This window comes from Papilio polytes, unplaced genomic scaffold (genome assembly GCF_000836215.1).
Source record: "Papilio polytes unplaced genomic scaffold, Ppol_1.0 DF823823.1, whole genome shotgun sequence".
Classification (NCBI taxonomy): domain Eukaryota; kingdom Metazoa; phylum Arthropoda; class Insecta; order Lepidoptera; family Papilionidae; genus Papilio; species Papilio polytes.
Window position 1 is genome coordinate 927,042 of NW_013525381.1, and position 15,103 is coordinate 942,144.

The 15,103-nt window shown below is 33.6% G+C and overlaps 3 protein-coding genes across 3 annotated transcripts; 2 read left to right on the forward strand and 1 right to left on the reverse strand.

Moving 5' to 3' along the window:
* Positions 1-7,367: 7,367 nt before the first annotated feature.
* LOC106103365 (lipopolysaccharide-induced tumor necrosis factor-alpha factor homolog) lies at positions 7,368-9,240 on the forward strand. Its single transcript, XM_013283109.1, has 3 exons — positions 7,368-7,473; positions 8,357-8,630; positions 8,924-9,240. The coding sequence occupies exons 1-3, from the start codon at positions 7,455-7,457 to the stop codon at positions 9,024-9,026; spliced, it is 396 nt and encodes a 131-aa protein (XP_013138563.1). The 5' UTR covers positions 7,368-7,454; the 3' UTR covers positions 9,027-9,240.
* A 1,771-nt stretch (positions 9,241-11,011) lies between these two features.
* Positions 11,012-11,860, forward strand: LOC106103368 (lipopolysaccharide-induced tumor necrosis factor-alpha factor homolog). The gene is made up of 2 exons (XM_013283111.1): positions 11,012-11,460; positions 11,575-11,860. Exons 1-2 carry the CDS (start codon positions 11,342-11,344, stop codon positions 11,675-11,677), a joined length of 222 nt encoding a protein of 73 aa, XP_013138565.1. The 5' UTR covers positions 11,012-11,341; the 3' UTR covers positions 11,678-11,860.
* A 252-nt stretch (positions 11,861-12,112) lies between these two features.
* Positions 12,113-13,562, reverse strand: LOC106103369 (lipopolysaccharide-induced tumor necrosis factor-alpha factor homolog). The gene is made up of 3 exons (XM_013283113.1): positions 13,449-13,562; positions 12,924-13,061; positions 12,113-12,446 (listed from the first exon to the last, which is right to left on the reverse strand). The coding sequence occupies exons 1-3, from the start codon at positions 13,550-13,552 to the stop codon at positions 12,344-12,346; spliced, it is 345 nt and encodes a 114-aa protein (XP_013138567.1). The 5' UTR covers positions 13,553-13,562; the 3' UTR covers positions 12,113-12,343.
* Between the last annotated feature and the right edge of the window lie 1,541 nt (positions 13,563-15,103).

Here is a 15,103-nt window from a genome sequence, read left to right on the forward strand (position 1 = left end):
ATAGTGAGATTCCTTTTTTAGAGTCTAAGTTTTATAAAAAAATAAACATCAACGCCAAAAATGTGTTTTAAAAAACTGTAGATAACTAAAGAACTGTAATAAAATTGTCTTTACCGATTTTTTCGCTTATTTATAGTCTTTACTTCAGCGTGAAAATATTTCATTGTTTTTTTAAATAACTAGTAAAGGTTTAAAATCGGGGATAAACCAGTGTAGCCACAAAGTTTACCAATCCGTCGCTCGGTAACTGGCAGAGCAATTACTTGCTTAGACACTTTTAAATTCCACCAACATTCGGGAAATGGAAACGTCGAGCGAGAGCTGGAGTGAACCGCTACTAGCTACTCTATGACTTCTGTTCCACTGTTCAAATATCCCAGAGCTCTGTAAGTCCTTAATGTACGGCCTATTACACGTTTTATTACAAATATACTATGCGAGTTTGTCTGGGCTAGTTTTATTTACATGAATTAAAAAATGCATGTCAAGTATTTAAATAACAGCGAATGCTGGTTTATAAAACGCTCTACAATTTTTAGGGTGAGTTAAATTTCCAATTTTATTTATTTCACCAAATAGCCGTATGTGATTTTTCGTTTAAAAATTTCAAACTGTCCGGAATAAATCGGTACGTCCTTTGCAATATTTATGATTTGTAGGGCTCCTGCCGTATCTTGGCTTTTCCACGCACTTCCACAACATTGAGCTGCTATAACTAAACGAAAAGGGGACATTAACGATATCAAAATAAAAGATTTCACTGGAAGTTACCAGAAGCCCTTTTACGGCTGGTGAATTTTAAATTTTTTTCGTCTGAGTTTTTATTTTTTACGAAAATAAGACCACGGACTGTTTCATTAAATAAATAACAACAATTTTAAGATGCAATTTAAGAAATGTAGCAAACTGATTTATGCTGGGTTTCTGAGGTTTACACTAATTTTGTCATTACAAAGCGATTCATAAGTGTTAAGTTGACCTATGTAAAACTCAAGGTATGTAGTTCGGATACACGTTTCATGAATTTATCGAACCAAAAATTATAAGTTAAACGTAGCTAAGAAACTGGCTATGACACATATAAATTATATTTCGATTATATTTTATATTTAACGCTTCTTCAATAAATTATCAGGTTAAATAAGAACTTAATTAAATCTCTTAACTGAATCATTGATCATTAGTCGAGCGTAGAGACAATTGTGATAGAATTTCAGATAACCTCTTCAATATTACGATTGAGATTGACAAGTACTTAACCAAACCCCAGTGGAAATGAATATAATGAAAACGTTTGCGGAAACGGATATGAAGTTTAAATAATATCACCTAATTTGCATACACAACAAAAAATATTTTGTTAGGACAGGTACAAAAATTATGCTTAAACTTGGCAATTTATAACGCGACTGGGTTGTTAGATAATATTATTCCATCTGCATAATCTCCAGAGGTTAAGGGATTTCCATAGGTATTCAGTACGGCGTACCAAAGTGTCTATCTCACTAATACCCGTACCTGGAAGCTAATCAACACATATTAGGTATTCCCGCCACGTACTCGCCCACCGTCCGGTTAACGTCGTCCCGGCAACACGATGTAATGCTGGACATTATGACTTTTATCGCTTACGATTTGGTCTTTATGAAACATGAAGGTACAATGGCAATAAAAAGGTATGCGTAGATCATAGATTAAACGTATTGTTTTACGTTTGTAAAAGCGTTATTGTAAAGTTTACTTCCAGGAGACATGAATTTATGTTGGTTAATGAATTAGTTGTATATTGATTGGTCCAAACGTAGTACAAAGTCATGGACGATATTATTCTAATTGAAGCAGTCAACAGAATCCATTTTAACTACACAAATATATTCAAGACTTGCGAAGAAGAAGGTTGTTTTTCAAGTCAATGTTGTTTACAGTTCCTGTTAAAAATTGTTTGAGTAAGCTGTTTTACACTCTTTTAAATGTTGTATTGAACGACGCTTAAAGTTAATTTGAGTTTTTTTTTTCATTAACACGAGGATGTCACTCAACAAAGTTCGATTATTTCCGAGTGGCGTTTAGTATGTGAAGTAGAACGTCACTTGACAATGTTTGCGTTTCATTATGCTGCAGCGAGGGCAGTCTCACTCCGGTGTTACGAGTGTTGCGATCAGGTGTACCGGTTACTTAGCGACTGTTTACCCACCGGGCGCGCCCCGGGTCACTACACGGAATTGTGAGGGGTGCAGTGGACAATACAATGAATGGAGTCGTATTATTATTTTTAAATTTAATACCAAAATACTTTGTTATTCTATATATCTTCTGGTTTCCTTCGTGGTATGTTGACGTATTCTCTTTGATAAACGAACCTATCGCACTTCTGTTTGCATAGCGTTGGAACTATTTAGACTGTAAATAAAGTGGACAATTATTTCAGTTGGTTAAATCCTCAGGCAAACTATTTAGCCAAATAAACGATTTCTAGACCTTAAATGTTTTTGGTAATAGGCTGAGAATGCATATTTAAAAAAACAGTAATTAAATTGAAATAAAAAACAGCAACATTGTAAGAGCGGTTTCATGTATTTCACTGTTCAATTTGGGAAATTACGTACGTACGTCGAAGATTACCGTGGCTCGCGGGTCGCGCGACCCGGAAGCTGCACTGTACTAGGGCGCCGCCGCCCGCCCACGGTTATTATCTGGCTGCAACGTCACTTCCGATCTCCCCTCCCCGCGTACCCCGTGCCAAAGTCCACTAGCGCCACATCGCCAGCGCGGCTGCGTTCAACGTTTGAACTATTCCGAGCGAAACGACTCGAATTCTGGTGAACATTTCTCTATTTGTGTTTCGAATTGTGTTTGTCCTGGGACTTGGAAAGAACGCAACGGCTAAATCTTTTCTAGTTTATATATTGTTAAAATTTTATAGTACTTTAAACATGACACATTTTGTTTCATAAATAAACTCTGATAGATTTTCTAATTGTTTAAGATATTTTTTCAGTAAGTAAATGTTTGTCTTTTGAAGGGATGTGGATAAATGAAGCTTCAAATACGTTAACATTGCTATGAAATTTATGGAAAACATTGTTTATTACGATCTAATTAGAAGTAGCATATCTCTTTCCAGTAATCCATTAACAGTACAGTACATTGTCAATCAGAGTATAAAATCGTGTTTCCTTGTTTACTTGTAACGAATATATGAACATCTACGTCTAAGGTTACGAGAAATAACGCGTCGGAATTTCGGTAAACCTCAGAATGTTCATCTTCACATCTGTATTCCATTAGCAAATACGGTTTACCTGCTGCCAATTTTCCCACTTTTCCGTGACCTCCACCTTCCCCCGTGTTCTTTGTGTAATTGGATGTGATAAGGGAGATGCGATGTATTAACAAGGTTCAGAATTAACTAGCCGATGTGTAAGACGCAACGAACGCCCGAGGTGCTATCATCCAGGTAACGAGCGGGAGGAAATAGGGGTGTCAGAATAGTTAGGTGTTATATTTCGACATAAATCAACACTGAAAATTAAACTAAAGTAAACTTGGTGAAGTAAAACAATATTAAATTTCAGATTCTCTACAACAGATTTTCTACTTAACTGGGAGGAATACTAATGATGTATTTATAAATTCAATGAATTATAATCATTAATTGAAGAAAATGGACTCTATGAGTACTAAATCTGCCAACAAATTGTTTGTTTAAAGCATCTGATTAACAGCTTTTGTAGAAATACAAGAAAATGAATCTCAGTAATTATGAGATTTTTTTCTACCGTAGACGTATAGTTTGTGTACTCATTCGTAGAAACAACGAAGTATAATCGTGTAAAAATATATAGAGGACATTTATAATTCCGTCATCCCTGTTAATGAAAACATGACAGCGTCGTCGTGTAATCTTGTTCGGATCGTGGGCACGAATTTCATAAATGCTCGGTCGAGTTAATGGCTGAAAACATTAACTCCTTAGGGGCCTGCGTATTTACCAAGGCTTTGCCTTCGGGGACCCACATTTGCATATGTGACTAATAAGGTATCTGACAAGATTGGATAGCATACAATGTGTTGGAATTTAGAAAAATTTAGTGACGACTTCCATTGTTTGTTATTGTACAAAAATACATTGGTAGCTTCGTCAACATTTGTTCAGCTCATTGTCACTATCAGTTATGTTATGGATTTGTCAGATACTGATAAAAATAATTGAAAAATGTTATTGCCTTGCAAAGATTTTATTTATACCAATAAAGCTAATAATTATCGTAAAAGACTCTATATCAAACAATCTGAATCTGGCTAAACTCACTTGACTTTTTATAGCCGTCATTGAAATACGACTCCTTAGGGATTTCCCAAAGTTCATTATTATTCACCAGTTTCCCTCATGAGAACAAGCAATAATAAAGTTAGCCAACATTCGAGTGTACGCGGTCATTTCGAGTGTGTACACTTTCCCCCTATGTGGCTTGTCACTGGCGATTTTCATTACGTTTTCCCTTCCTTTTTGTATTCATTAATTTAAAAATATAACTAAGATATACGCTGTACTCGTATAATAGAACCATATTATAATTTTACCATAACTGATAATCATACTTCATACTAATATTATAAATGCGAATGTTTAGAAATGGATGGATGGATGTTTGTTAGCGTTTGTTGCCTAAACGGCTAAACGGATGTTGATGAAATTTGGCATAGATGTGGAGGATAATCTGGAAGAACACATAGACTATTCACTTTTGTGTTTATTTAATTCAACGCGGACGGAGTCGCTGGCGTAAGCTAGTATTGACATATTAAATTAATAAAATAATCTTAATTTCCCTTCTCTTTAATTTCTAATATTTAATTAACCTAACATTAATGTTATAATCAATGGAAACCAATTCAACAATGACAATTAGCTTCACAATTGGAATAATACAAAGACGTCAAACCATACGAAGCGATGCTCTAATCAGTCGACTGCTTGCTCAAAGCTCGACGTATAAAGGCTTTTGTGCAACTGGTGAGCCTCTTGTGACACTCAAACACCAGATCTGATTTCAATACATTGATTCAACGACCTCCTTATCATATTGAACAATAGCTCTATTACTTATTATGATTTTTTTTTGTATTTATGGGATTAATTCATCAACTACTGGACCTATTTCAAATATTCTTGCACCATTAAAAATCTATGTCATCACTGAGTAACATAGGCTAAGTTTCCCCTGGGCGAATTCGCGAGTAACAGCTAGTGGTTAATATTTTTGTATGCTTTCTTTCTGATAAGAATCAGTATATTTTAACGTTTCAGCTTTTAAAACTCTGTGTAATTTTGCAACGGTTATTATTTTCTTTCATCAAACATAACGCTTTGATACCGTAATAAATATGGATTAAAATTTTGAATACAAAATAATGAAAGATTAGAATTAAACCCTGGTTTAAATTTAGCATATTGCTTGTGGAAATGAATCGTGACATCAGTTTTACAGAATACGCATCCCATCGGGGCATTTGTTATGCGGACCACGTACGTGTCGCTTCGGAAAAGAGCCGGATGTGTTTGCCTACCCCAATTTAATTTAGTCAACCTCTCTGCAATTAACTAAATAGATTGCGGATACATAGTTTGAATTTGAATACATTATGCAAATAATGTAACGTTTCGATATCACTGTTACCTAACTAATTAAGTGGTTCTCTTTTAAAAAATTGTCCAATTAGAAATGTGCCTATCGATCTTTGTAATATTATATAAGCGAAAGTTTAGATGGTTTCAAGTTTGTTGCTTAAACTGCAGAACGGATCTCGATGAAATTTGGCATAGATGAAACAGATAGTCAGGAAGGACACACAGGCTAATTACTTATGTTTCTTTAAACATACAAAAGTAACTAAAGGCTAAGGCTAGTACTAAAATAATATGCTTGTAATCTTACTTCTTACTAATATTATAGATGCGATTGTTTAGATGGATGGATGTTTGTCAGTGTTTGTAGTCTAAACAGCTTAACAGAACTCAATAAGTTGGTATAGATGTAGAGGATAGTCTGGAAGAACATAAAGGCAACTTACTCTTTTTAATTTCACGCGAACGGAGTCGCGGGCTGAAGATAGTAACTTTGATAATTTAGTCCAAAGCCTTTGAATTATGATCTAAATTGCAGCTTAAAAATTTCAAAAAGAGGAACAAATACACTGTGATAACGTTAACTGTTATACTTTAGAATTAAATACCGATAAAATACATTTTAAGTAAGAATATTTTCATCGAACAGTAGAAACATCGATGTTATTCTAACGAAGAATAATCTGACGTTAAGTATAACGTAGCACCAAACTTTTAATTTAACTTTTCGCTTGGTAAGTGATGGATGGAGGTTGCAAGCGGCTTGCATTGCTCCTCACTATACATCCATTAGTTAAATAGCTTTTCCATCAAGATTAACTTATCTGGCTGATGTCGGCCCTTGTTTTCATACAAATTGGGAGTCTATTCATACGCTTTATCTAGGATGATGTAAAATACATTGAAGGGTTAACTTTTTAGTCACTAGTTATTTTTATTCTTAGTCTATTATAATACAAGAGTGTTTGGTTTTTCGTTTCCTTGACCTCCTGTAGTGACGTAAGCATTGTCGGTGAGTTCCTTGTATTAATTTAAATCTTGTTTGTTCAATGTCCTATGTCACAAAGTGTTATTTGTGTTTACACGATAAAAAATGAGTCATAGCAATGTGAGTCATTGGACTATCGGAATTTATCAAAGGACGCTACGCATACGTCATTGGGGCATTGATAATATCTTATTTGTTTGTTAGTTTTATAGTTAACTTCTTTTTGTCATCATCTTCCAGTCCGTATCCCACGTAATGTCGACGCATCAGGTTTATGTCCTTTCTATCGAGCTATACTCCGTCATCTCAGTAGCTACTTTCTTCTTGATGTCATCTTGTACAAAGTCCATCAATCTCTTTCTAGACTTACCTCTACCATTATATTCCTCTGCATTCATAATTTAAGTTTTTCTTATCATATGCGCCTCTTTTTTCCATCTTAACATGCTTACCATGCTAACCTTTTTTTTCAAGTTTTTAAGCTAGCGCCTGAGAGTGAGAGTGAAGATTAATTTGTCTGTTACTGGTGCTACTGATTTTCTCCGACTTCTTTTCACCGTTTTATTAATTAATACTTTACTTAAACAAAGTTTACCTTTTCCTTGAATAATACCATGAGTAGAAATATTTCAATAATGTAACTTTGCGGCGAATCGCAAAAATTGATAAGGCATTTGGCAAATAGATATTTCTGATAAGATATTGAACATTGTACGTTTTCAATATATTCAACCTTTGCGTTGAGTTTTTATCAGTTTTGGTCTTATTACCAAAAAACCGTGTTGTGTATACACTATAATTTTTTAATAGTGATTTAAGTGAGGAAATTTTAACAAAATGCAATCTGAAACTGAAAGTAAGTATATTTACGTAATTATTTTTAAAAGGAAAAGTAAAAATGTTATGTGAAAGAATGAGAATTACTACAATGGTAGAGAAAGAACGAGGAAAGTAAGGATTGATTGTGTGAAAAATGCGTATGAAGAGAGTGAATTTAGATATATGGTACAGCTAATAGATATGGGAGAGTACAAAATGTCCCCACAAATCGTAAAATAGGGTAATGATCATATTAAGTTTGTTCTATGTTTAGTTGTGAATGATGAAAACTATTGTTTTGTCTTTGTTTTATTCAAGCAATTCGTATCTCCTACAAACTCTGAGATTGGATGTGACGATATTGCATATCTTAAGTGCAAAGATACGAATGACAAACACTTGAGGATAAAAATGACTAAGAATTAAACTATGTACTTCCGTTTAAATATACCATCATCAACTTCCCCTCGTACTTATGGAGGGTCGCCACAGAATGTGCTCTTCCATAGATTTCTGTGAGCCATTAAAGTATAAATAGTTAATGAAAAAAAAACGTTAAAAAAAAAGTCGTGTGCGTTTTTACATCTACATATAATGCCACAGAGTAAATTACTAATTGTCATGTTACAAAATGCACACGTCAACTGGACTTCAAACTGACATATTTGTATACAAAGTATGACAATGTCGAAATCAATTTATCAATTTTGAAGTTTTTTATTTTATATTTTGTTATTTTTATGTTTATCTACAACTTCGATAAACTGATTTTTTTAATTATATCGAGATATCTTTATAAAAAAGTAGATTAGGTGTTTATTTTTAATTTTTTTAATTAAATGTAATCAACTCGTAACGTATTCTATCGGCCCTCTGGAGGAAAAAAAAACAGGATAATGATGTTTTTAACGCCTTTTCAGTGAAAGAGAGAGGTGCACCGCCTCCATACTCCGACCCTCCACAAAACCCGGCACCACAAGTAATTCCTCAACCAGTGATAGTAGGAACCGCGGTGGCATATCCTGGTGCCACTGTAGTACCAGGAGTCACCACCACCATGGTGATAGGGAACCAAATGGGCGCATCACCATCGCTTTATATATGCAAATCATGCAACAATCAAATAATAACGAGGGTTGAAAGGAAGCCATCACTTAGGACACATCTATTTGCCTTGTTATTGTGTGTTGTTGGGTAAGTTTCTGGCGTTCTCTGTTTTGAGTGTAAAAATTATAAATAACTGTTGCAAATGATTGCAATATATTTTTAAATGTCATCTTAAATTATCTAAATTAGAATTCCATGCTGTATTTTGATTTTAGTTGTACATATTTATTAGAATTACAAAAGGACATACGTAGGTAGTATGATCGGTTATTTCCTCCTTTTTTCAAATGTTTTTTTTTTGTTCAATAAAGACATGACATGTTGTCTGGTAATGTCTTCTTACAAGCGGATCTAAAGTTAATTATTATTTTTATTTGCAGATGCTGGCCACTCGTATGTTTACCTTACTGCGTGGATTCATGTAACAATGCTGACCATTACTGTCCCAATTGCAACTCCTACCTCGGATCTTACTTAGGCTAACGATTTGGGATTACTATTTGGTTAGGTTTGATATAACTTAATACAGATAGACGATGTTTTAAGTGATGTTTAACGCGGTTTAGTAACGTGACTGTTACTATGCACGTTTGAGCAATACGTAACTATTGATTGTTTAAGAATCTAAGAATACATACAAAGGATGGTAATGTGATTATATACAAGTTATTCGATAGTTGAAACTGTATAATTTATTTTCATGGTAAATTCAGATGCTTGTAGGAAACTGAAAATTATTATTATATCGGAGTAGGGAACGCGATTTTCATACATAAGTTTATGGTTTACAATTAACTAACGATGGAGCTAATTTACTCGCAATTTAAAGTTAGTTTAACCGGTCTGATTTTATCGATGGCAACCGTGTCCGCGCCCGCGACTTCAAGCACTGAGATGAATGGTTCTTATTTTGTTTGTTTAGAAAATAAGTGCTTATTAGGTAACTCTTAGTAAATTGTGTAATTTGTAACTTGTACTTATGAGTATAACATATTGAAGTGAATAATTATGGCCAGTTTTATAATTTCACATATTTTTCTTCCAGTATTTTATACATAAGTTGTCGCTCATTTACCGTTTTCAAGTGATATCTGGGATTTCCCTTGAAAAATTATCGTTATTTTTTATTGTAATTTATCATTTTTGTAAATAATAAATTATTACTTTAAATTAATTTGTTTTATTTGTAACGACCTTAACGGAATGTGTTTTTTTCGGATGTTAGTTTCGAATTGAAATCTATACAAATAATCGTAACCGATAAACAAACTACTTAACTATTCCGGAAAAAGGATACTTGAGATAGTGAATTAAATTCAAAGAAATAACACCACGATTAGATATTTTCTTGAAAATGTTCCTAATCAAATTTCTCATAAGCTGTTTATCGATTTTTGTATTAGTTGATACCATTTGTATTTACACGTATATATAATTAACTGTAGATTAGAATTAATTAAATCTGTTCTTTTTAACGAGTACTTGTAAACAACAATGATTTAGTTGCTATCCTTTCACCAAAAAAAAGGGCGTGATCAATCAGAAAAAATGGTAGAAAGTTTTGATGGACTCATGGTATTTTATTTAGAGAATTCGTTTTTTAATAGACAATTATAATGACAAAAAAGTACCACTGTACACGTAAACTATAAATATGACTAGAAAACAAATTAATTAATACAGATTACAGAATCGGTCGGTCGGTCGGTCGCGGTCTCGGTCTCGGTCACAAGCGAGATATAGCAAAGCGTAGATGAGATACTATAAATAAATCCGTTGGAAATTGTTCCTATTTTTATTGTTACAGATGTCTAGTAGTAGTCACTGCGTCATAACAATATATTTGAGACAACTATATTATTTTTAAATAACAGAGCGAGATAGACATATATGTATTATAAGAAGCTGATATGTAGTGCTGATTATCTTATCACCGTATCAGTAATCTCTGGCCAGTGTTAGTTCAGAAACAATTTTATCGACTGACTGAATTTGTGAGTGTGTTTAATTGTGAATTACGTTTTTCTAGGAATCCTTAGTTGTTTTTGGCAAATGTTATAATGCAATCGAATAGTGTATGTAAGTAAAATGGTTTAATAGTACTGAGTATTGTGAGAATACTGTTTGTCAGGGCTATGCTTTAGTGTTTTGTTTACGTGGAATTTGTTAAATGTCAGCTGACTCTGATATTGCGTTGTTTAGTGACAATATTTAATTGATATTGTTGACTAGTTTTGTATTTTATTAATGTCTTCGACATTGCATTCGACTTAGATTAAAACTCATTCGCTAAACATGTATAACATAAGAAAAACACTCTTAGGCGTTGTTTCACTTTTAATAAAATGATAATAGCATATAGTTGTTGATTTAATATTTTGCTATTCAAAATGTCAAGGATGTGTACATTGTATTTTTTTCCATTGCTACAATAACAATATGCTCACAACTTCACATAATATTATAATTTAAAATAAATTCCAGCTAAGAACGAGACTAGTGTGTATAATGGGACGGATACTTTTCAACATCCGACCGCCCCCCCGCCATACCCTGGGCTTCCGAACCCTGAGCCACCAAACCCGGGACCAACGTACCCTGCCCCACAGAACAATGCACAATACCCTGGGTCACAGAACCCTGGACCACAGTACCCCGGGCCACAGAACCCTGGACCACAGTACCCCGGGCTACAGAACCCTGGGTCACAGTACCCTCATGTGGTACAAGGGCCAAATCTGGTACACGTGCAGCCTGTGATACCGACTGTTGTGCCTACCGTCGTGGTGGGACATCGAATGGGACCCAACTCAACGGCCTATGTATGTAAATCCTGCAGCCATCAGATTGTTACTCGCGTTGAACGTAACGCATCGCTAAGGACTCACTTGGTGGCATTGTTTCTGTGTTTTATCGGGTAATACAACTTGTCCTATTAATGCTTAATATTGTATTATAATAATATAATTCTTCGTTTTACATTCGTCGTTCATCAGTTATCAATCATCATTCATTAGTATTTTATTTTCAGATGTTGGCCGTTTGCTTGTTTGCCGTATTGCATGGATTCCTGTAACAATGCCGATCACTATTGTACCAACTGTGGCGCTTATATTGGATCATACACAGGCTGAAAGAAACCCGGCTCAAAAACCATGTAATGTAACAGTGGTTCGGAATTATGAATATTTATTTGGTGTATTTTAAGGTTAAATTAATATACTTTTGCCGTTATTTAACGCAGAACTTAAAACATATTTTATGCCTAAAGTTACATTTAATTAATTCATTTAAAATGATGTGAGAGATATTGTGTAATGTTATAAATTAAATGCATATAAGGCATTTGTTTCTTTCTTAAAATTTTCTTTCCAAAAAGTAACATTTGAGTAGTACAAAGGTTTTTTAAATGAAAAATTTTTTATTCAAAGATTTTGCGCCTACGAAAAAATATCCGCAACTTTTGAACGTGCAAAAAATTAAGGGAAAAAATTTGATGGTAAAATTACAAATCATTTATGTCTATTTAACTAAATTTATTAATTCAAATACAAAATCAAACAAAAATAAACATTTTTAATAAACTTTATTAGATGTTAGAAGGAATTACCTTGATAACTTGATTTACAATATAAACCCATTAAGATAAATTGTGAACGGTTACATATAAGACTGTAGATTTGTTAAACACTTTTATAAATTACAATAAAATGTCAAAAACCTATTGATCTTGTTGTAACTTGTAACCTTTATATTAAAAGACCTAACTACTAATGTTATTTAAATAACAACGTGAATTATCAATGCTTATAAGTCCCAAGGTAACCGTTGCAATTGGGACAGTAATGATCAACGTTCTTGCATGTATCTGTGCAATAAGGCAGGAATACACACGGCAAGCATCTGGAAAAAAATCTTAAGCGTCAAAAGCTTCAAATTCTTTAATAAAAGCAAACAAATTCGACACTTAAAACACAAAATAATCCATCGTTTGAGAGATTACACTTTTTCTTACAATTATCTATAGCTTTACTAGACGTTAACAAGTAAAGAAATAAGTTAATATGAGTTTTCCAAGACATTTCAACCTCACGGAATGTCACTTTTTAATTGGCTAATAATTCGTATACAAAATCTATTCATGTATCTGTATTTTTTTTAACATAATAGTAGCTTTCGCATGCAACTCCGTCCGCGTTTAATTTTAAAAATAAGTATCCTTTATGTTCTTCCAGACTATCCTCTATATCTATGCCAAATTTCATCGAGATTCGTTCAGCAGTTTAGGCGACAAACTCTAACAAACATCCACCCATACATCTAAACTTTCGCATTTATAACATTAGTAAGATTGTTTAGGACATCATTGTCAATACTTACAATGATACGAAAAGGATCACAGCGATCAAATGTGTTTTAGCCGAGGGTTTGTGTTCGATTCTTGAAACGATTGAGTTACCGCAACAAGGACACTTCCTCTGCACGGGTACGGGTCCTACTGGTATAGATTCCATATTGCTGTAAAAATATATATACAGAGATGATTTACATAAAAATCGGAAGACCAATTGAAGATTAGGTAACCAACTATACAAAAATAAAAAAAATGCATGTCAACTGAAATTTTTAATTCAAGTTAGAGAAGTTGCGAGTAACAGCTAGTAAATTATAATGCAAGTTAGTAGGTTCAAAACAAGAAAAAGTACAAGAAAAGCTCCTAATTTATTTAATGCTTCTGTTCTTTCATTTTGTGACTAGATGGCGTTGTTTTTTATTTATAAAATAAAAATAAAATCTCTGATTTAACCAGCCAGTATAGAACTATTTTTTTTTAATTCGTAAAGCTATTATTATATTACTCTTCATAGCGAGAAAAGTAAAATTTAAAAATATGTACCAACATACCTAAATAAGCGTATTGTGGAAGCGTTAATTTTTTTCTGTCGCAACAGTTTCGCAACCGGTAACCCGCTTCGCAGAAGACTAATCGGCCGTATGCCTCGTAGCATACGTATGTAGTTTTAGATAACTTTTGATATTATACTATATGTAGGTAAGAATATCGGATAGATTGTAACATTCGGAGAATACTTATTGATCGACAGTGTTATCTCATCTTTGTATATGTATAGCTTTTAAATGTTATAAGTTCAAAGTTTTTTTATGTTGGTTCGAAATATGTAATGTTTACACATTTTCACTATTGTACTATTCGGGAAGGTAAAATAAATATTGAGTATACACTGAAAAATGAAAAAAAAATTTTTTTTTCAATATACGTTGATGTTGGTGTAGGTATAGTTGATTACATGCTTTATAAATTTGCTCCTCCGGCACCACACTCATCAGACGAAACGCGGAATTACTTCCACTTCACGCCTTCTTACATACCAAGATATATTATAATTTTCCGCTTGTGAGAATATTTTAGGAAGCTTACATTTACAACCTTACTTCTTTAACGTTGTTTCTTATATTAACTGTTCTTATGTCTTGACTCAATAAAGAAAATGAAACAAAATGGATGAACGAAAATGTCTATTTACAATGATAGGCAACTAATGTTTTAAGTTTTCAACAATCATTACATCATTTAGTAATTTTTTTTTATAATATAAGGTGGCAAACGAGTAAGCGGCCACCCAAATCCACCGAAATGGAAAGCGACGGCTGCCCATAAACATCCGCAATTACAGATGCGTTGCCTACCCTTGAAGGAGGAGGAGACGCTCATAAAGAGGATATTTCCCCTTCCTATGCATCTCCTCCACCGTCAAATCCACTTTTCCTTCCCATCCTTTGCTCTCAAGAAAAAGGTGGAAAGGAAAAGGGACAAAAATTAGGCCTCCGGCACCACACTCATCAGACGAAACGCGGAATTGCTTCCACTTCACGCCTGTTTTCTGTGTGGTCGTGGTATTTCACCGGGCGAGCCGGTCCATTCGTGAGAAGATGTTAAAGCGGGCCCTACCACTGTTAAATTATATTTTAAATTGATTTTTTTTTTATAAAAGGAATAATTTGTATCATTTCCGGTATTTAAAAGAGATAATGTTTTATCGAGTTTCTACAGTTTCGTGATATAGTTAGTCATTTTTTTTTGTTGACACCTTGTGTAGAAATAAGATATCAAAGTTATGATGACTATTCAAAATAATAAAGACAGTATATTAGTAATTGCTTTGAAGTAGGGTGAATCTATACTCTAATAATAAAGCCTAAACACACACTTCTTTGTTGCCTAAGATGTCAGCAATTACTGTATATTTTCGAATTACTCTTTTTTAACAAAAAACTCTACATCTACGTCACGCTTTAGGCTATATATTTTCACGCCGTTAAACTTAGGGGTAAATATTTTAGATAAAAACCCTAATGTGGGAAAGAGACCATAAGTTGCTGCCAACATCAAGGTAGCAAGTTTGCCATGATTTGACAACTTGTCATGTCAATTTGACATTTGCAATTGATAATTTGAGAAATGTGAACAATAAAATGATTATTTATAATTTCATGCGGATGAAGTCGCATGGGAACAGCTAGTGGAATATACTAAGTCG

What these genes read in the sequence shown, in the direction of transcription:
- LOC106103369 (XM_013283113.1), bottom strand. Translation starts at nt 13,552, where the DNA reads ATGCTACGAGGCATACGGCCGATTAGTCTTCTGCGAAGCGGGTTACCG. An exon ending in TCCACAATACGCTTATTTAG is followed by an intron (nt 13,062 to 13,448) that starts GTATGTTGGTAC and finishes ATATTTTTACAG; the next exon opens with CAATATGGAATCTATACCAG. An exon ending in GTGATCCTTTTCGTATCATT is followed by an intron (nt 12,447 to 12,923) that starts GTAAGTATTGAC and finishes ATTTTTTTCCAG; the next exon opens with ATGCTTGCCGTGTGTATTCC.
- LOC106103368 (XM_013283111.1), top strand. Translation starts at nt 11,342, where the DNA reads ATGGGACCCAACTCAACGGCCTATGTATGTAAATCCTGCAGCCATCAG. An exon ending in TTGTTTCTGTGTTTTATCGG is followed by an intron (nt 11,461 to 11,574) that starts GTAATACAACTT and finishes TTTTATTTTCAG; the next exon opens with ATGTTGGCCGTTTGCTTGTT.
- LOC106103365 (XM_013283109.1), top strand. An exon ending in TTGTTATTGTGTGTTGTTGG is followed by an intron (nt 8,631 to 8,923) that starts GTAAGTTTCTGG and finishes TTTTATTTGCAG; the next exon opens with ATGCTGGCCACTCGTATGTT.